Source organism: Artemia sp. Qi Xiang Cuo, chromosome 13, assembly GCF_049724085.1.
Source record: "Artemia sp. Qi Xiang Cuo chromosome 13, ASM4972408v1, whole genome shotgun sequence".
NCBI lineage: Eukaryota > Metazoa > Arthropoda > Branchiopoda > Anostraca > Artemiidae > Artemia > Artemia sp. Qi Xiang Cuo.
The window spans coordinates 25,839,577-25,860,806 of record NC_142806.1 but is presented as its reverse complement, the minus strand read 5'-3'; the positions used below and the strand labels follow the sequence as shown (position 1 = coordinate 25,860,806).

The 21,230-nt window shown below is 34.2% G+C and overlaps 2 protein-coding genes across 3 annotated transcripts in view; both read right to left on the bottom strand.

The window, feature by feature from the left end:
• The window catches only part of LOC148945121 (pancreatic triacylglycerol lipase-like), a 32,551-nt gene extending 14,213 nt beyond the window's left edge, over positions 1 to 18,338 (bottom strand). The window contains exons 1-4 of the mRNA XM_089099348.1: positions 18,278 to 18,338; positions 15,629 to 15,734; positions 12,992 to 13,128; positions 5,826 to 6,071 (exon numbers count right to left, since the gene is read on the bottom strand). Coding sequence (XP_088955474.1) covers positions 5,826 to 6,071; positions 12,992 to 13,128; positions 15,629 to 15,734; positions 18,278 to 18,323 — 535 coding nt within the window. The 5' untranslated portion in view covers positions 18,324 to 18,338. The remainder of the gene's footprint in view (positions 1 to 5,825; positions 6,072 to 12,991; positions 13,129 to 15,628; positions 15,735 to 18,277) is intronic.
• A 183-nt stretch (positions 18,339 to 18,521) lies between these two features.
• The window catches only part of LOC148945120 (coiled-coil domain-containing protein 22 homolog), a 61,732-nt gene continuing 59,023 nt past the window's right edge, over positions 18,522 to 21,230 (bottom strand). For both annotated transcript variants that reach the window (XM_089099347.1, XM_089099346.1), the window contains one exon: positions 18,522 to 18,712. In XM_089099347.1, the coding sequence (XP_088955473.1) occupies positions 18,635 to 18,712 (78 nt within the window). In that variant the 3' untranslated portion in view covers positions 18,522 to 18,634. The remainder of the gene's footprint in view (positions 18,713 to 21,230) is intronic.

Here is a 21,230-nt window from a genome sequence, read left to right as displayed (position 1 = left end):
AGTCCTATTTGGACAAATCAAACTGCACAAGGAATACAAGCCAAAGCCTGTCTAGTATCAGAATTGTCTGTAACTGGAACATACAACAAATAAATGCAATGAAATTCTCCTAGCTTGTAGTAATTGTAAAGGCTCCCATCCTAAAGAGTTGACAACTTGCAACAACACTCAGCCTACATGTATCAATTGTAAAGGCCCACATGAATCCACCAATAAATCAAAATGCCCTGCATATAAGAAAAGAGCACTAACACTCCAAATAGCAACCGAGAAAGATAGACCATACCCTTTTCCGTCTATTGATGCAAACGCTGTCCAATCTCACCAAATAACACCTATGTTGTAACAAAATGAAAATTTCAAACCAATAACTGCGAAAGTACAGCGTACTCCATGCGAAACACAAGCTCGTAATCTCACTAACTCGAATCTATATCAGACAGAGTGACCAGACCAACAATCCCTCTTGATTAGTGAGATTAGGTCGGCCTGGCACCCCCTCTGAACAAGAAACAAACCAAAGACACAACCAGGAATTAATCCCTTAACCGACAAACTGGATACATGAGCCAATTATACATACAGTCATAAGCCACATCTGTGGGCAAAAAACTTCCCCCAACCCACTCCTGTATGAGCTTATACATAATAATACCCATTATGACAATGATAATGAAAAGGCTAAGCTATTTGCCACTATTTTTGTTAACAAGCTAACATCAAAAAATTGTAGCAAAATGCCCCCAATTCCTATGAACCCAACTTACCAACCTCGCCCAAGATCCGTGTATTTAACCAGCCCATTTTCAATCCAGGAAATGAACAATGCAAAACATCATATTAGGAACAAGACTAGCGGCAGCTATGACATTATACACCCTACATGGATAAAGACTCTCACTCCTTCATACAAACAGGAACTTCTAAATTGTTATAATCATGCTTGGGCTTCATCTATGTTCCCCAATATCTGGAAATATTCGTCCCTCTTACCAATCCTAAAGAAAAATAACCCTGATTCTTGTAGGCCTATAATGATTACTCCTATGATGGAGAAAATAATGGACGAAATGGTCTATTACCAACTCCTCTGGTTTGTTGAAAAAATTAATATGATCCCTCACACTCAAACTGGATTAAGGAAACAACATTCCTAAACAGATGCTTTCATTTTGTTAACAAATGCAATAAATGAATCATTCTAAAAAAATAACATCCTAGTTGCAGCTTCCCTAGATTTTGAAGGGGCATATGACAATGTGAACCACCAAATCCTTTTAATTAAACTTGAAAACCTTGGACTACCCCCAAGCTAGTATCTTTTATATAAATCTTTCATAGAATTGCGAAGTTTCATTGTTTGTGTAGGTCCAGCCTCTTCACCCCAAAATACAATAACCAAAGGCCTTCCTCAGGGAATAGTCCTCAGCTGCCTCCTTTTTGCGCTGTATCTCTGGGACATGAATCTCCCCTACAGGAATCTACAATATGCTGATGATCTGGTACTATGGTCATCTGGCAACACCTTTGAGATTGCACAGTCAAAGCTGCAAAAGTCACTTTTCCAATTTGAAAAATTTTGTCAACATTCAGATTTACCCATTGCACCTACCAAGTCAAAAATAATCCAATTTCACCGAAAGTGAAATCATGTTAATGCAAGACTTACTATAAATGGAACAACTATTCGATAAGATAATCATATTAATTACCAAAAACTTAATTTCCACCTCCACATTTCAAACACCATAAAAAAATGCTATAGAAAAACAATTATACTAAAAAGACTTCTTTCTACACCCTGGGGTTGTAAGGAGAAAACCTTACTCTAGTTTTATAAATCACATATAAGACCCCATATTGACTATGGGCTCATCGTCTATGGTGCATGCGTAAAGACCCAGATGCAAAAATTTGAAACAATACAAAACGATATAATACGTCTCATATTTGGTCTTAGGATACCCACAAGCACCGATTTTCTGCTTATGGAGAGTGGATTAACAACAATAAGGGAGAGACGTAGCATTCTCTTGATAAAACATCTTACAATATTTAATCAAATAGCTCACACACCCTACATAATTGGTTAAGAAATCCAGCCATGTATAGAGGCATTGCAGATGAGTATGCCAATATTCATAAGAAGTTCCCTGTACCCGCAAAGTCTATTGCACCTACTTTCCCCCAATCCCCTCCATGGAATTGGTCAGTCCCCATAATAAATACTGATTTCTCAAAGTGGACAAAGGAAATTTAAAAGCGGGATTGAACCACACTTTTCGTACAGTCTACTGTTTGAAAGACGGTCCGTCAGCCGGGTACCCAGAACAATCCGTAGGCAATTATAACTGAAAATAGTAAAAACAATGTAAAATATGAGGTTTTTTGCTACATTTTTGCTGAATAGACACCCTGGCCCCTCCTGATTAAGATCATGGATGGGGCCTCGATTATTATCGTTGGCACTTAAAAAAAAGATAAATTTATACCCAACAAGGAAAACAATGAAAGCTATCTGTGAAGCTTTTATTATGTTGCTATTATTACAATATGAAGACTTTTATAGTTTCCATCAAAATTTAGCTAGAAGAAAACTCAAAACTAGTACAAAATTATAATATAACGTTTGATTTGTCCGAACTGTTCTTGATTTAATTATTTTTCTTAACTTAGCCTATGATTTAATTATTTTCTAATGTGAAATTTTCGTCATAAAAACTACAAAGACGGTATTTATAATTTATGTAAAATTAACAAAGTGATTAATGTGAGCTTAAAAAAAAATTTTATAATTTGTTTACAATACAATTTGTTACAAATACAATCTTCTCCAACTTTATTCTTCTTTTATTCGGCCAATGCTGGAGTTTGCTTGTCCAGTGTGGCATTTTGATCTTTCTTCAGAGCATATTTATAAGATTGAAAATGTGCAAAAACAAGCACTTAGAATCATAAATGGTGAAGGGAAGGTTCCATATCATTATCTTCTAGGTAAATTCAAGATCACCACGTTGGCCGAAAGAAGGAACCTCTTATGACTTTGTTTCGGTACCAAGACCCTGTCCGTTCCTCGATAACGTTCCATCATCTCCGAACCCTAACTTCCTGCCCGTAACAGACGGTCCCGTATAAAATCTCAAAAAGTCCCCAAACTGACTCGCATCCCCGCTAAACACGAAAGATATCGGAATAGTTTTGTTCCGGTTTTTGTTGATTTATACAATAGCCAGAAAAATTAGTCTTTAATTTTATTTTAATTTTTTTTTCTTTTTGACTTTTTAACTAAATTTTTGACTCATCATATTTTTGTATGTATTTTCATTAATTTCAATGTTCTTTATTTTGTTTTTGTTTTTAACTTTTCAATTAAGTGTTGACATTTTTCATACATTTTTTTTACAACGAATTATGTTTGACGTGAAAGTCACGTTCTTTTGATGAGATTCATATATGTAGAGTGTCTGATATGTATATATATATATATATATATATATATATATATATATATATATATATATATATATATATATATATATATATATATATATATATATATATATATATATATATATATATATATATATATATATATATATATATATATATATATATATATATATATATATATATATATATATATATATATATATTGGCAAAAATATTTCTGACAAAAATACTGTGTAAGAAATTTTAAAAATAAAATTTTATTCTATTTTATTCAGGAGTTTAAACCCAGCAGCAGCATTAACCTGTGATGGCATTAGCTATGGCAATATATTTTCTGAAAAAACACATCCCTGTCTTAATTTTTATTACACTAAACAACAATAACAAATTAAAATTAAATAATGTTTTTTTGGAGATACTAAAATTAATTAATTATGTTAATAACAGGGTTATAGGGGCAAAAATATCAATAGGGCAGCCAAATTTTATCTTAGCCCCTCCCCCTCCCTATAGGCTATCTTAATTCTGTATCCAACCCTGGGTACATGAACTGTTTGCCGACAGTGACTAACTAAACATTCCATTTTCAATAGTTTCCAAATCAATCGAAACGATTTAAGAAACAATTTGCTCGAAATTCCAAAAATTCGGGAGGTTTAGACAGTTTCTTATCACACACCAAAGTAAAGTTGTCCAAAAATTCTAAATGCTTTAGAAAGTTTTTAATGCACTTTTGCAGGTTAAACTTGAAAACTTTGATTTTTAAATTTCAAAAATTGAAAATCAGTTGTTGCGTTGCCCTAGTTTTCGCAAGCTTTTTTTGCTTTTTTTCACCTTTTCGATTTTCAACAAGCAAAATTTTGAACACTAGTAAGCACTGTATAATTCTGGACAATTTCTCATGAAGTAACAAATTAAAAATGTGAAATGATATTCTAACTGCTTCAGAAGCTTTTGGAATTCAACTGTGCCAGTCAATTCCAAAAATTTAAGTTTTTATTCGTACTACCAGTTTTCACAAGCTAGTTTTTGCCCGTTTTTTTTTGTAATTGTAAAGTCTTTGAAATTCTCAACAAAAAATTTTAAACGCTAGTGAAATCTCCTTAAATTTCCAAGCTCAACATAATTATCTCCATCAGGAACTTTCTTAAATAATTAATTATTTTTTTGAACAGGCTAAAATTGCAAAATTCTAATAAAGCAGAAAAAAATTAAAATAAATACCCGAAAACTGAGGAGGATAGACATATTCTGATTACATTTACTCGTTTAACATACATTTTTTTATTATTATTAGAATCATTTAGCTAATTCATTTTTTCCCTATGAGGTTCTGCTATCTTGCAGCGTTTCCCCTAAAAATAGTCAACAAACCTCAAATTCATGCCAAAGACCATCATTTTTTGACCATAAAGAAATTCTTTTTTGTTGGTAAGAGGATAAATTAGAACCTTTACATGGCCAAATTTGAGATTTTTGAGATTTTAGGGTATCAACAATGGAAGAACAAAGTAAATAAGGACTTCCAACCTCTTTTTTCGTATGAAAACACCCAAAGCATGTAGAGGCCTAAGGATGGGGGTAACTCTGATTAAAATCATGATCTGGATTGATGATGTGAACTAATCATGACTCGGTCCAGCCTCATGTACTCTGTGGATATAACATTGGTTTTTGACTGTTTTTCCTTGGTGATGGACAATCATATAAGTGTACACCCTCATTCAAGTGAGTATTTACTGCATAAGGGAATTACTATAAATAAGTGAAAGAACTATTTTTATTTCCTTTTTTAGACTTCTATTTTACCGGTGAGATCAATGGGAGGAGGGGCCTGTGGTCCCCTAGATCCCTCCCAAAAAATTGAAATTTACCTTTTATGAGAGTATTTTCATTAAAAAAAATAAACAAGGACGAAAATGCCCCCCCCCCCACATTATTAAAAAATACGTTTTGTCCCCTCCCTCTAATTCTTCTTGATTTAATGGCATTGCCTTTTATTGTCATTATTTTTTTAGTTGTTCTTAATCTATCGAAATGTTTCGATTCATAATTGTCAAGCAGATATTCCTTCTCTCCAAGACAAAAAAGAGCTTTATTAAAAAAATTTGCCCAAGAGGTGATAAAAACATAAAAAAAGATTTAAAATTCAAGGGCGAAAAAACTACTGCACAGCTAGTTATATTGCAGTTACAGCTACTGTACAACATGCAAGACTAACTTCCAGTCTAAAAGACTGTAAATGTTTCTTCTAGTTCAATTCTCTGTATCAATCAGGGACTCGCTACGTAAAAAAAAAAAAAAAAAAAAAAAAAAAAACTAAGGAACAAATGACATTAATCGACAAAAAATAGGTCTAAAATAGATGTGAGCACCTGAAATCCTCGACACGGAGCCACTAACAGCAGCACCGGTGGCACCAGCAACATGTGCACCCAAACTGAAACCAATAATATGAAAGTCCTTAATGTTCGCACCACTTGCAACAAGTGAGTCGATAAGAGACGCAGCATAAGATCCAACGTTAACAACAGCATATGCAGAAGTAAAGTAGTCAATTGATGCGGCGTCAACGCCCCAGTCAATGCTGATGACATTATAATCTCCTTGGCTGAGAAAAGGTGGAATATTTTTTGGAAAAATCAAATAAAGAAAAGAGTTATCAAATTTGACTCAATAACGCTTAGACATTTTCGTTATCTTGCGATAAGATATAAAAAGTAAAACAACTTGTCTTAGGACGATCAGAAGTACCGCTCACGCGATACTTAAGGGTTATGTGAAGAAGCTCCTTCTTAAATAATACTTTTTTGAAACTTTGTGTCGATCTCTCAATTCTTTATTTCTACTTTTCTCCATTGATATAGGGTGTTATTTTTTTTTTATTGTTTTTTAGTTAACTATATATATATGCAGTTTTTAAGTTAACTATATATATGCAGTCAAAGTTGTTTTTTGTGTCAGACATAAACCTTTAAGAGAGGCACTCTAGAATTTGTTTCTTTCGATTTTTTTTGTAAATACAATTCAAAAGCTATAAATAGACACACATTATCTATAGTTTATGTGTAAAAAACGCGAACTCCAGGACTTATGCTACTAGAAAAGTAAAACAACAGACGCGGCATTGACCCACCAACCTTATTTTACTGAAAACAATTGATTATGTGGGTAACTGCCCGCCATCCAATAGCTAATATGATAATATGATGCAACAGGCACTATATACGGGTTATAATTTCCCCAGAGAGCAATCTGGATGCTTACAAGAGAGTTTGAGCTCAAAAGAGATTTTTTTTTTCTCAACTAAACGCAAGCTACAATACTATGATGGTTATAGCCAAGTGAGTATCCAAGCGAGGCTGTTACCGGATTTGACCACCCCCCCCCCTTTAAATGATTTAGAACTGGTCCAGGATTAAGAGACTATTTAAAAAAAAACTATTTCTTGAATCGCAATTTGGCCTTGGAAATGACGGCAAAAATACCCCTAAACCATCCCCCCCCCCCAAAAAAAAAAAAACTCTTTCGGCAGCCTCCGTCCAAACAACAATCATGGATACAATCGCGGTCACAGCAATAGCTTAAACCTGGTAAATCCCATTATAAAGATTACCAGCACTCAACACAGGCACAATTTACTATGAGGCAGGTATGCAAATGCCCCTCGAGACCCAAGTTTGTCCCCCCCCTTCCTTATCTTAAATTTAGCGTTTTCGAAAATCTCGCCAAAACCAAGATAGGCCTATATAAGTCAAGCATCTACAGAAATAGATAAGTTTTCTTTAGCATACCTTTGCCTTTATGGTACTATATTGCTTATTTTTCACTTGGTCGTTTTCACTTGACTTAGAAAAATTTACTCGAACTTTATCCTCCCCCTCAGGATTTTGACAAAATTACACCCTAGCAATCAATAGGTTTCACTAAAATGCAACAAATTTTATACGTAGTTTGCTAAGTATACCCTGTTTTGTCTTAAGGGGGTCGAGTTAGAACTTCTGGGGATGTTTTACTTTTTCTGGGATGAGGGGATAACATTTGGGGAAAGAGGGCCAACTATTTTTCTCTGGTCCTCACAAAACAGAATATGTTACTATATATTCTTGTATGCCTATCATCCGAAAGGCTCTTTGCCTAGTGACACTATAATCTGCTTGGCTGAGAAGAGTTGAAATTATTTCTTAGAAAAACCTTAGAAGAGAAAGGTTGTTGTGAAATTTAATAGAATAACAGTTAAATATTCTCTTTATCTAAGAACAGAGACCATATATAACCATAAATTTAAAGTGGTTTGTGTGCGAAACCATAAACAATAAGACATGTGGTATTGAGAAGAAGTGCAAAGGACAAAAAAGAAAAAAGGAAAAAAGTAATGTAGCTGTTAAGCTTAGGGTGAAAATTGACTCCCACGGGCAGCCCTATTTTACACCTGACCTTATTTTATAATTTTAAATGATATAAAAGCACCAAAAATACATATCATTTCAAACGGTTATCAGTTTCAAATGATAAGGTATAATGCCTGAAATTTATATCACTTTTTTTTAATTTCAATTTGCTTTGATCTCCAATGATTTCAACACACGTATAATAAGTAATACAAAATGTCAAAATGAGCCAATATTGACTCCAGAAAAATTTCCTAATAAGGGTTTTTTGAATTATTGAATAATAAGTTCTACTATAGAAGGAACCTTTAAGAAATTTTTCCGTACTGAAGACATAAGAGAAAACACTAAAACACCAAAAAGGCATAAGAAAAGACATCAAAAACACTCAAAAGACATAAGAGAAAACACCACAACCACCAAAAATATTCCCTTCATATGAAGGATTTTGCTATTATCTGTGCAAATTTGAAGACACAGTATTAGTTTCCAGCGATTTCAGATAAAAGTCCAAATCTAACCGAAAAGCCAGTTTTTTTACCAATTGTTTCTGTTGATGTCTAGTTATGAGGTCCTCTTAGAGCAGTAGAGCAGTTGTTTCCGCGGTTTCATCACCACCTATATCTAGGGCATGTTTCTCTTTAGTTTGAGATTTGTTTTTGCCTTTCAATTTGAGAAACAGCCTTGTGATCATCAGGGCAAAGTCTGAAGCGACTTCTGCTCCTCTGTATGCCTTTAGGACCCTTTTGAATTTTGTACATTCTGCGTTAGATTCGGGATTAATTCCGGCTGCTATATTCCTGGATATTCGTAAGGCAGTTGATTACTAAGCCCGTCAAATTCTTCTATCGCAGTTGTTTCATTTTGGTATAAGGGGAAATGTATTTTCTCGGTTTCAGTATTATTTGAATGATAGGTTAATTTCAGTTAATCCACTTTTCCGTACACCCTCAAAAGTGAATTTTGGCGTCCCCCAGGGATCCTTTTTAGGGCCTCTGCTATTTTTAATTGCGTATATTGTCTTTTTTATACAGTAAAAAAGCAGAAACTTATTATTTGTTGTAGACTTTGTCTTCCTAATCCTTCCCTTCCCCATAGTGGCAACTATAGTTCGCCTTCTTCTGATGTCCTAGTTTGTTTTGCTGAGGCCAGCACAATTGGCACTTTAGGAAATTGCGAATCAGATCTTCGATCAACTCTGGAAAATATATTTGAGAGACGAATTTTATGGCTTGATGCTAATTATCTTACACTAAATTTTTCCAAGTCCAGTTTTTTTTTTGTTTTTTTTTGTGCGTTTCTCGGGTTTATCTGAAATTCACCAGCCAAATGGGGTAATTCGTAGATCTGAAGATTGATGTGTTCGTTTTTTGGACATTCTTGTTGATGAAAATCTGTCTTTCCAGCATCATATTGATTTGATTAAAATGACGATATGCAGGAGCCAAGGTATTTTCAGGAAGCTTAAACATACTTTTCCTGGATCAATTTTGAAAATTCTTTTTCACTGCTTGACCCAATCTTACGTTTCTTACTGTCCAGTAGTATGAATGTCAACCTTTCCTTTTCTGTTGAAACCAGTTTCTAAGGTTTACAATAAAGCTAGAAACCTTATTTAGGAAACTAATCCTTCAGGATTTATCCCTTTACTCCATCTCGAATCACTGTACATTCTTTAGTGTGCATGTTTTACTTTTTCTCAGCTTTATTGTGACCTCCCCAAGCCCAGCCCCTTAGTGTTCTGCCATCTTTTACCTCAAATGAAAATAATTACAATATTCGCAATATAAAAAAGCATACTCAAATTCCTTTTACTCCTTGTGTAAGGTCAGATTTTAATCCTTTAATGGTGAGTCATATTGTATGGAAAATAAGTTGCCTGAATCAGCTCGAAGGTGCCACTCATTCACTTCGTTCAAAAAAAATTGTTGGAAATTCCCTGGCTTCGTAAAAGCTATTTTTATCTATTTATTTATTTTTCTTATATATTTTATTGTTTAATTGGAGTCTATTTAATTTACTCAATTAATTTAGTCTGTTCAATCCATTTAGTTTTATATTCTATAGTTTTATTTTATTTATATTTTCTGTTTTTTCTTTCATCTCCTTTTTGCTCTTCTTTATGTGAGTAAGTGATTATTTTTTGGTTTTCTCTGAGTAAGTGACTCGTTTGTCTTCCCCCTTATTTGCAGGCCAATGAGCCTTTGAGGATATAGCAAAATGTAATATCGTATGTGTATTTGATGATGAATAAATCTTAATCTATAAATTCCCACATATTGTAGGCATGACTTTCGCCTTTTGTTAATGAAAATGTGATCTATCTGGTTGTGGATTCACTCATCAGGTAAATTCAATGCATATTTACGGATAGTTTCATGCTAGAAACAAGGTCATCCGATTATATAGGCAATTTTTTAGTGTAAAATCTACTAACAGCGTCTCATTCTCGTTAATTTAGCATTGTCACTGTGAATCACAAGAACATCAGGACAACAGGCCTTGTCTCTCCACGCTTTAGCATCAAAGCAAACAACAGAACAAAAAGGATCATGCTTGAAAATATTTTTGAAATATTATTGTAACATATTTGAGAATATTTGTAGCATGGAAATATTTATTGTAACAGCTTGTAGGATAGTGCAGAAACTTTCTTTTGTGATGTCGTCTGCATCATTAGCTGGCACATAATATGTAACTACTATTAACATGACTTGGAGACTTGTAAACCGTACCACCAGGGCCTTCTCATTTGTTAGAAACTATGTCTTAGAGCTCTGCCCACAAATTTCGACATTATGGTGACATAGTTCTCCCTTTTTTGGGAGAGCCTGAAATACAATTTGTCAGTGCTACTCGAGAAGAATTAAGAATCACTTGATTACCTGCTGATTTTACGCATATTGTTGGGGTTCCAACCCCTGTTTCTTTTCCTTTCAGATAAATGACCTGTTTTCTTTTTCTTAATTACTTTTGCTTATAGTATAATTTCAAAAGACAGGTTAAATTTCCCGTTACTAAGCGATAGTGGTTTTGCAATAGGTAAGCTTTGAACCAAGTTATTTTTGTACTTCCGGGTTTGGAAGTCATTGAAAAATAAATCTAAGAACTTGAATTGGGTTTGAATGAGGATGTAGCTGATTGGCTGGGCCAAGCGGAGGTCCACCCATATGAACAGTGGTGTGTAAAATATTATTTTGTGCGAGTCTGCGTTTTGACCCCGTTTGGGGAAGGATATTTTCTGTGTTATATGTGACCCTTTTGGAAGAATACAAGTAAGGTATTTTTTACAACTGTGTACTAGTTTCCGTAACCCAGGCAGGGTATGGAATAGAGCTACAAGGTACCTTCATTATTATATTGACAGGGAGGTTTGTTACCTCCGAGGAGAGAGTTAAGAGATTTTCTAGCCGTAACCCAAGGTGGGTACATTTGGCTTTAGAAAGTGGCCATTTGACCACTCGACCGCGTTATCATACTCTGGGACAGGGTATACTGTATTTAGGGTAGCACCAAACCCGATATTTGCAGAACCAGTGTGGTAGACACGGGCATAGCATTATATTTTGGGGCCGGGGCTTTCCCCTCCAATAAGTTGTGACACCCGTATATTACCATGCCAGTGGCGTTGTCGCCTACCGGTATAACACTGGTGGCAAAACACAACGAACATTGGTGCCAGCGATAGCTAGCACTACAAACACATATTGTAGTTTGTATTTTTCCCCTATTTACTCTATTATAGCACCCTCATTTGTTTTTATGGACAACAATAATTTTCTTTCAAAATTTTTAAGAAATTACAAATTTTTGATTACCTGTAACTGGTCCCACGGAATACCAGCAGAGCTTGAATCTTTCATTTTATAAATACTCTCGTATTCAGCGCTCCCTCCAGCGTTCAGTATCGTTGGTTTAAAAAAGAGAAATTCACGTTTTTATCACAGTTTCCAAGTGGGCAAGCTTTCAAGAGTTGTATTTCCTTGAACTTAATTTTGTTATTGTATGTTGAAAACTAGACACAAAATATGACCCTTGTAGTATACCATTTTCAAATTGTTTTTTTATTGAATTAAATACTCCGTAAAATTGTGCAGCTTGAAATTTTTGAATCCAGGAAATGCAGCGTTATCTAACATAATTACTGACAATCTGTAAAAGAATTTAGAACTCAAAAGAAATAATAATATTTGCATTAGATCTTTCCATGGATTCCAATTTTCGTTAACGTTGACACTGACCTTCAGAAGAAGCAGCAGAAAATGATTACGGATTTATTATAGAAGCAAAAATTATAACAAACATTGGATCTTTCGATAAATTTCGAGTTTTAATTCAAATTGCCATTGCGTCTAAAAATGAATTCTTCTGGTTTCATGTCTCTCCTCTCAAGGGATAAATCGTATGGCATATTATATTCGTTATGAAGATGGAGAAGGATTAAGCACCTCTGGAGGAAAGGGTTCCAGTATGGAGGAATTTTTCTTTAGCCATTCTTTAAGACGAAGTGTGTTTTATAACTTTACATTTCGAAAAAATAGAACAATTTAGTGAATTCCCTCTAAAATTCAGGATATACTCAGCTACACTTGGTATTTCATTTTTCTTTCTAAGAAATTCACTTATTTCCAAAAATTTATTTCTTAAGTATATTTCGAGGAGGGGCAGCCAGTCTTGGGAGATATCGTTCAACTATACAAAGTTTTTTTTCTTTTTTGCAAAGTACTTACTACAAAAATGCGTTTTTAATTTTTAATCTCGAAGAAAAGGGGCGCGTTATGAAGATCTAGTTTAAAGCTTGCAATTTAATACCTACCCTTTGCATTTTTTTCTGGTCTTAAACAATTACCTGTTCATAAGGATTTCTACCTCCGTATTAGCGCCAATAATTGAACAACATACCGGTAAGATTTTTTCTCTATTTGATAGTATCGCCGTGGAAGGCACGCACAGACAGCCAGGGGTTTCAGCCTTCAGGGCCCATGCCCTTATCCCGAAATCATGATACTTTCATTATTTAACTTTGGTTTCTTAACCTACAATTCACCAAGCCGTGTATTTTGTTTCAAGTTGTACCGCCTCTCCATGTGAAACAAAGCATTGTGTATGTAACCGTGACATGTTATAGGTTTTAGATTGGAAATACATACCGTCTTTCATATCTTTGACAAATCCACTAAGACCGTTTTGATTCCAACCATGAGCTATAACTTTAGTCTGTCTGCCGTTGTTGAAGTTCGATCCAGTTTGGCCGGGACGAATACTTTCATAAGAGCTTGGATTATCCCTATATTACGAAAAAAAAATAATAAAAAACCAATTTAAATGAAAAAAATAATAAATGAGAATCAAATTTAAACGGTGAACTCTATAGACATACAAGAAAAACCAAAATAATACCTTTGCGTCTTATATTCTTTAAATTTACCCTATTTTCAAATTTGAAAAAAAAAGTTTATGCCTATATTTTTTATTCGAGATAAGGCGACATACGCACTTCAAGTCTAATTTCTAAGGTGTGGCCAAATATTTCAATTATATTATTCCTGAAAGCGTTCAAGATAATTTTTTTTTGACAGATAGGGGTTATCTTAATAACATAACACCTTGTAAAAATTCAAACACAGGATTCAACCTAAAGTTTTATAAAAAAAAAAAGTCCTTTTCCGAACAGAACTTTATTTCGGCAACATGTACCTCAGTTCTTTTATTATTACCTTATCTAGCGATTTTCAATTTTTCTTTTTTTATATATTGTCTTTTATGAGTATCAGATGTATAGATGAAAGATGCACGTTGTATGGATGAGGGATGACAGATTGCCGAAGATTGTCCTTTTTGGCCAACCGTCTAGGGCTAAACGGAAAACAGGTCGTCCTCGTCTGGGGTGGGAGGACGTCATAAAGAAAGATTTAAAGGAAATGGGAGTTTCCTGGGAGGGTGTAATAAGGGAGGCTTTGAATAGATTGGGATGGAGGAGGAGCGTGCGTAGGTGTGTTGGCCTCAGGCAGCTTGTTCCTGCGGTGAGTTGTTATTAGTAGTAGCAGTAGATAGTGCTAAGTTCTCTGAGCAGAGAGCTTCTAGATCTGGCTTTTTTTTCCTTTCTTTTTTACGTCATTTTGCCATTTCACACATTTAGCCAAAATACAGTTTGATTTCAGGCAAATTTTACAACTCAAATACCTTTGCGTTTTCATGTGTATTCTCAAATGCATCGCAAATGCGCACCTCAAAAGTATATGTGTTCTCATATGCTCCCGTTGCAAAATTTGCCACAACACAGTTCTATTTCAGGCACCAGTCTGGCAGGCATGGAGAGAAGACAGGGGGCTTTGCCCCAATTTTGAGATTTTCACTGTTAAAATAGTCTCATAATAATTTACCTATAATTCAGACATTTTACATTTTGTTATAAAATTTAACCCTCATATATTTTACTAAGAAATCAATAATAAAACGATGAAAATAGGCCTCATTTTATCAGTTTTAAAATAATTCGCGAGTGACCACTCTTTCCTATACTCTTTTCACTCGTTCGGTTGCAAAATTATCAAAAACTTTATTTTAGATCACAATTTGTCTTGGAAGGACCCTTTAGACCAATCATAGAACCCCTCCCCCTTATCTAATCTCAGTGAAAAGGTGTGACTCCGCAGTTCCTGAGAGGCAAACAAATTCAATCGAATCAATTTCTTTTCCGCATTTGTTTCACTTCACTGACAGAGTCGAAAACTTATTTTGATACCCCACATAAGTGCGGCTTTGCAGGGCATTTCATTTGTCAAGCCAAATGAGGAATAAGATATTTAAAGCGATCACTATATAATAGATTAATTTCTTGCTAATTAAATTAATTTCTCAATACAAAAATAAATAACAAAGTTAATTCGGTTGATAGAGGATACCAACCTCAAATTATAAAATTTGAATTTCAATGGTCAATATAATTCACAGGACTTTTTTCCGTAATATTAGGCTATTTTCAGCTACAACATATACATCTCGTGATCAAAAGGAAAAGTGCTAGAAAAGGCGAGCGTAAGTCGAACCACCCAAGCCTGAGAGGTTCAGACAGCCATTAAGCAAATTTCTCGTAGCGTTGTAATATAAAATTGGCTAATCAAGATAAACCAAAGTAGACTTGGGAAAGCAGAATACTTGAGAGACTTCTTGGCAAGCAAAAAGCCTACCTCGTGGGATTTTGTGGCCCGTTGCCATTCACCCCATAAGCTAGGCTTGGCATTTTTGGCACCCAGTCCTCGTCTGCCTACTATCACTACGTCATATATCCTTTATCCGGACGAGGCTCTGTCTTTCGGCCCTAGCACACATTTCGTTTTCAATCCGCATTGTCTTCTGCTTAAACTTAAACCTTGTCACTTCTGGCGGTTTTTATTTCAATTCGAGTAGTTGTCAGCCCCTCGCTCGTTTTTGGCCATTTTCTCCCAAACCATTCAACAAAAAATATTTTTTCTTTAATTGTATAAATTACCAAACTCATAAATACAAACGTTGTTGAACTACTCTTATAATAAACAAATCTCTTTGTTTTCTTAATAATTCGTCACAATTTCAAAAAAAGTACTATATAGTGAGACAAAGGCTCGTTTGGCAGGTGTTTCAGGTACCTGGCGTAGCTTCTGTCCCAATGTTTCAGACACTTAGATTATATTTAGCAATGCTTAGATCGATACTTTTAGTAATCATATCGATACTTTTGCCAAGTATCACGTTGATACCCAATACTTATTTCGTATCACCCAAAACAAATTAGATTCAAAACTTACCTTGTCCACAGATAAAAGTTAACATTGTTGGGATCAAATTTCGGTAGAGGATGAGTGCGGACAGCGTTTCCAGCTTCTTCTCTTTGAGAACGTGAAACAGGACTGCCTGATGTTGAAAAAAAGGAAATTTTACAGAAATCTAAATCTTATTTCATTTAGCAACTGCAAATTTCTTTATAATACGTATTTATATAATCGTTTATCAATCTGGGGGTAGGAATCCCAGGGACAAGGGGGTCAAAATTTCAACGACAAGGGGTCATGATCATAAACACAATGGGTTGCATCCGGTCTGAAAAAACTAAAAAGTTTATGGACTCTTCCATTTGTTTGTTTACTCGTTTCAATCATAGCCAGATTCAAATACATATAGACACATATACAAATGCGAGAAAAAAAAATATTAATAATCTAAGCAATGAAAAATAAGGAAATCTAACGGATGTCCTAAGAAATTGTCTAAGGATAGTTATCCTTAGTACTCGTTCTAAGGATAAGGATAGAATAAGAATAGGTATAATAACCTAAAGATAGTAAGAATATGTACTCTTTCAACGACGGTGTATTCAGCAACAAGCTGCATGACCAATACGGGTAGATTCCTTTGTTGAGACTTAAAACGAGGAGATATTTATATGCAGTGGCTTCAATGGGGGGGGGCATGTGCTCCTCCTTAGATCTACGAAAATATCTTTTTAGGGGGGAGGGGGCTTTCATCTAAAAAAATTGTTTTTTTTTCACTGAGTAAAAATGAAAGACTGACAGATTTACCTCCTAAATTTTAAAACAATAAATCTGCCCCCCCCCCCAAATTTTTGTAAGGTGATGCCAATGGTTAGATGGTAAAGTCATACTCTACAGATGATAAATTATAGGTTGGCGAAATTCGAGCTTTTTTCATCTAAGCTAGGGCGAAATAAAGCCAAACGTCCTCAACTCGACTGGAGGAAATACATTAGAAAGGGTTCAAAGGAGAAGTGAGCTTTACGGGAGATAGTAAAGATTCAAACTAGAAGTTGTTAGGGGTGGAAAGGAAGAGTGCGCAGCTGTGTTGGACTCATAGGGCTTGATGCTGTGATGATTTGTCAGCATTCATTAGCATTCGTAGCCGTATTAATTTTTAGCACAATCAATTTGTGGTGATCGAATTCCAATAAAATGATAATGCTAAAACTTTGATACAGTCATAACAGCAGCATTTCTAGAAATTGAAAGATCGCTGCTTAGCCTAGTAAACCTTAACCTAGCAAGAGATTGAAGGCTATCTAAGATATTGTATAGCCTTCAACTTAGGGGGGCTAAGGGCTATCTAAGATATCGAGCTTTTAGATTTATTAACAATTTACGCATTAGTGACTTTATAAGCTAGCTAAGACATAATTTTTTTTTCAAGCTTTAGATCAGTTCTGATTTTTTTTTTTCACTGAAAAATGGCCAAAAGGAAATTAATACAATACTATTAGGGGAACATAGTAAAAATTCCTCAGCTTTGATGCAAAATAAAAATCAATATTGTAATCTAGAAAGTTTTCAGTAAATTTTTGAGCAATAACTTAAAAGTTAAAATTTTGCTGAATTACTTCACCCCAAATAAGAAACTACACACTGCTTCATTAAAAACTCCTTACCTGAGAGCTGGGTTTACTGATATACATATTTTAGAAAAAAAAGGCATAAAAAATAAAACTACGCATCACAATGCCAACCACTCCGAAACAGACTCGAGCAATCATCTGCAACCGTAAACAATTTTTAGGAAAAAATTGAGAATGCTGCTTGACAGAACAAACTTTTGAGAGGAGGGGGGGTCTTTCCCAGTGCATATACAATCCCAGAATTTCCTAGTGTTCCCCCAAAAGAAAATTGAGTTCTCAAAAATCTCCCAAAAATTAACGTCAACAAAATTAACGATTTTCATTCCGCATTATCGCTTGGATCTTTACGGACATTAATCTTCGTTATATTTTGGAGAAGCCAATTCGAGTAAATTCAAGGCCAGTGTCAACATCAGTCTTCCTGTTTGCCTAGGAGTCAAATTTCTGTCAGTGAATATGAAACCTTGATTCGTCATTTGTAACTTAACTGGTTTCCATCAAGATATCGTTCACCTATATTTTTATCGTTTTCTTTCCTTTGGAGTTATAATTAGATCAAGTTGGATAAATATCCCATTTTAAAATTTATCCAGTTGATTTTATTTTAATCCCAACTTGATTATTTTATTTTAATTTCAATTTAATAATTTTATTTAAATTTAATTATTTTAATATAATTGACTTTATTTAATTGTACTAGCCTTATACTAGTTTAATCGGAGAAACTGTTGAACTTGCAGTCTTCACTGTGTAAATAATTAACCTTTGAGAGATTAGAGAAGGAACTCAAAATCCGTTTGCATTTAAGATTAGTGACCATTTGATTTTTTATCACGAGTTTTTGGTTCTTGAAAGGTCCTTTCCTTTCCCTTTGAGCCACAACCAAGAAGGCGTTCCCGGATTTAAACCTCTTGTCTAATCGGATTATACAGACTCCTTGGCCATTTAATGGACAAAATGGACCTAACAAGGACTGTTTCCCTTGTTAGGGAAAATGAAATTTTCCCTAAATAAAATTAAAATGAAATTAAAAATAAGAAAAAACTGAGCCTACCTAGGACAAGGGTAACAACCCCGAAAAAGATCCAAGCTCTAATCATCGTTCCGCAATGAGAATTTATCTGATTAGTTGGTAAGTAATTAAGCTATTTTTATAGTTAAATCTTATCATTGTTTATGTCTTTTGAAAAATTTGACATTCGAAAAGTTTCATTAAAAAGACGTCTAATTTAGGAACTTCTATCAACAAAGTAATTTTATTTGCATTTGATAAGAAACAATTAATAACTTCGAAGAAGAAAGAAAGAAGAGTTTGAGAGAATGCATGCTTTTAATAAATTTGAAAACACAAAAATGGCAAATTATCACAGGTAATGGAATCACTCAAGCTCATAAATTATTTAAAAAAACATTATTGATTTAAATTCCGAATGTCATTACATATTTTCGCAAATTTTTCCTTTACATTTTTTCTTCTCTCGAAGTGGACCTGAAAAAAAAAGGAAATTAAAATCACAAAAATATGAATATATCTAAAAAAAACACCAATAAAAAAAGAAGAAAAACAAAAAATAATAGAAAGTAACACAAACTACATCCAAGTATTTCTATGTTTCATCTATACAATACAGCCAGAGAGTATGGGTAAATTAAAAGATTGAAAACTGGCACTAATGTCACAAAATAGCATTTAGCGTTTGACATTTCTTAGCGTATTCTTTAGTGTAATAATATAGGAAAATTAGTTTAGTTAATGTAATTAGTAAAATTAGGCTAGTATTAAGTGTCTGATCTAAGCTTGGGGAAAAAACGCAATTGTGAAGCTTGAATAAATGCCAAGAAGTGTCGAAATGTTAGATGGCGTTGGTATTTTTTTCTACTGGTGCCAATTTCCACTCCCAAAGTTACCCATACTCTTCGAAGTAACATATGTATCTTTTTCCTATAATCGTTAATCATAGACTTCACGATTTATAATTTAGGCAATGAATAACGTAGTGCTTTGCCGGAGCTAATATTGACATCACTACGTCACAATGACGTTAATCCATTAGGGCATAGGACGTCGGGGTATTTGTGATGTCATTCATTTAAACTTTTGTTTCCCAAAATCAAGGCTCTTAATGAATTTTCCCAAAGTCGTTGCCTATCGAGATCGTTTTTTATTTTTTCAAGCCAGAAAGCAAGCCAGACAATCTTATCTTATTACGAACAATCTTATTAAACAAAGAGTAGTTGTATATATGTATGTTTGGTCCCCTGGTATTAGTAACTTTCTGCGGCAATGAGTAGCATTTAACAAGGCTGTACCCAGAGGTGGGGTTAGGGGGTTTGACCCCCCCCTTCCGAAATGTTTGTCCGACTCATAAAAACGTAACACAAATGGATATAAACCAATTTTGTATGCGTTTTTTTTGTGTAACCCCTCCCCCCCCCCCCGATTTTTTTTTTTTAGTAAAACCCCCTCCGAAAAAAAAATCCTCGGTACGGCCTTGGCATTTAATACGACGGCAATTAAGAATCCCAGACTCACTTCATAGCTATCAAATGGGATGTCTTCCTCTAAAGACTCAGAATCAACTGATTTTTCAACGTGCAAATTGTGTTTTGAAACTCCTCCTACTTATACTGAAGGCTGTCAACCTTCAGGGGTATCTAATTTCACTCATTACACTATTAATGAACAATATCAAGAGAGCTTTGAGGGGCAAACGAATTTCCCTAGATTCTTGACCTATTTAGATCATTTTTTCATAAGTGGTGGCATGCCAATTTTCAGAAAAAATAATAGTACCGGTTCCAAAAAAAATTTACGGGTATGAATACAATTATTCCTCATTTAATAAAAATGTACTTTTATTCCACACAAAATATATGCAATAAAGCAGACATTATTCAATAGTTGCAAAATGTCCACAATTAAAATGTCAACGATAGTGTTAGACTAGGTTTTGACTTGGCTAAATTAGTCAAAAAATTAGAGAGAGAACATCAGAGAGATCAGCATCAAGTCAGTCACCAGGAATCTGTTTTCTATTTTTGGACTAACTCCAAGGTCACTATAGTCCGGAGGCCTTCTGCTCTAATAAGGCCGAAATTAAAGTTAAATTCAATGACAAAAAATGAAAAAAAGGTAAAAAAAAGGCTCGATTCAAATACCTATTGCCCCCTGTTAGACAAGACACTTTCCAGCATCTAAGAATGGATTTACAAGTATAGTCGGCGAAGCCAGCAAATATCTGTGATTCCCATCGGGATGTGAAAATAAATTTGTCTCCGGTTGTATGATTTTTGAAGTGTAATTAAATTGAAATTGATCTGCTCTCGTTTTCTCTATGAAAAGGAAAAAATCATAGTTTTTGTTGGGTCAACACAGGGGTTTTAGTTTTTATGGCAAATGGAATGAATTGTTGGTAAGAAGGGTTGTTGCAACCTGGAGCTGGGTAAGCGCAGGATTTTTTCTTTCTGGTTTTGCTTCTCTTACTTTTCCTAATTGTGTTCCGTATCTAATGATATTATATGTATTTAAGGGGTTGGTGTACTCTGTACAAGCAAAAACTTAAGAAGGGTTAAGTTTTTATTCGGAATAAATCCTTGGATTTCGTTTTAACCTAACCTAAAATTTCTAGTTTGCTTTAGCATCGTCTGAAAAAAACTGCATAGTCTAATGCCTCATTCCAAATAAGATCTTACTAATGCCGTGTTTAACTAGCACTAATTTGAGCCAATCAGATTTTTCATAGTATTTTCTAATTGGCTGAAAAATTCTGATTAGGGCATAAGCTAGCAAAGGTTTATATCACATCTGCAAAAAACACTACAATTACTGAATTTTTAAATTTTAAAGTGTGAAATTAACAAAATTTATTGTGTTTGAATCTAAACTCAAACTAACTAGAGTCTAATTCATTAAACAAAGATTCAAATAAAAAATTTTAAACATTTTAGAAAAGAGAGAAGCTATTTAAAGTATATCTTAATACATATAAAAAAAAATACCAAGCATA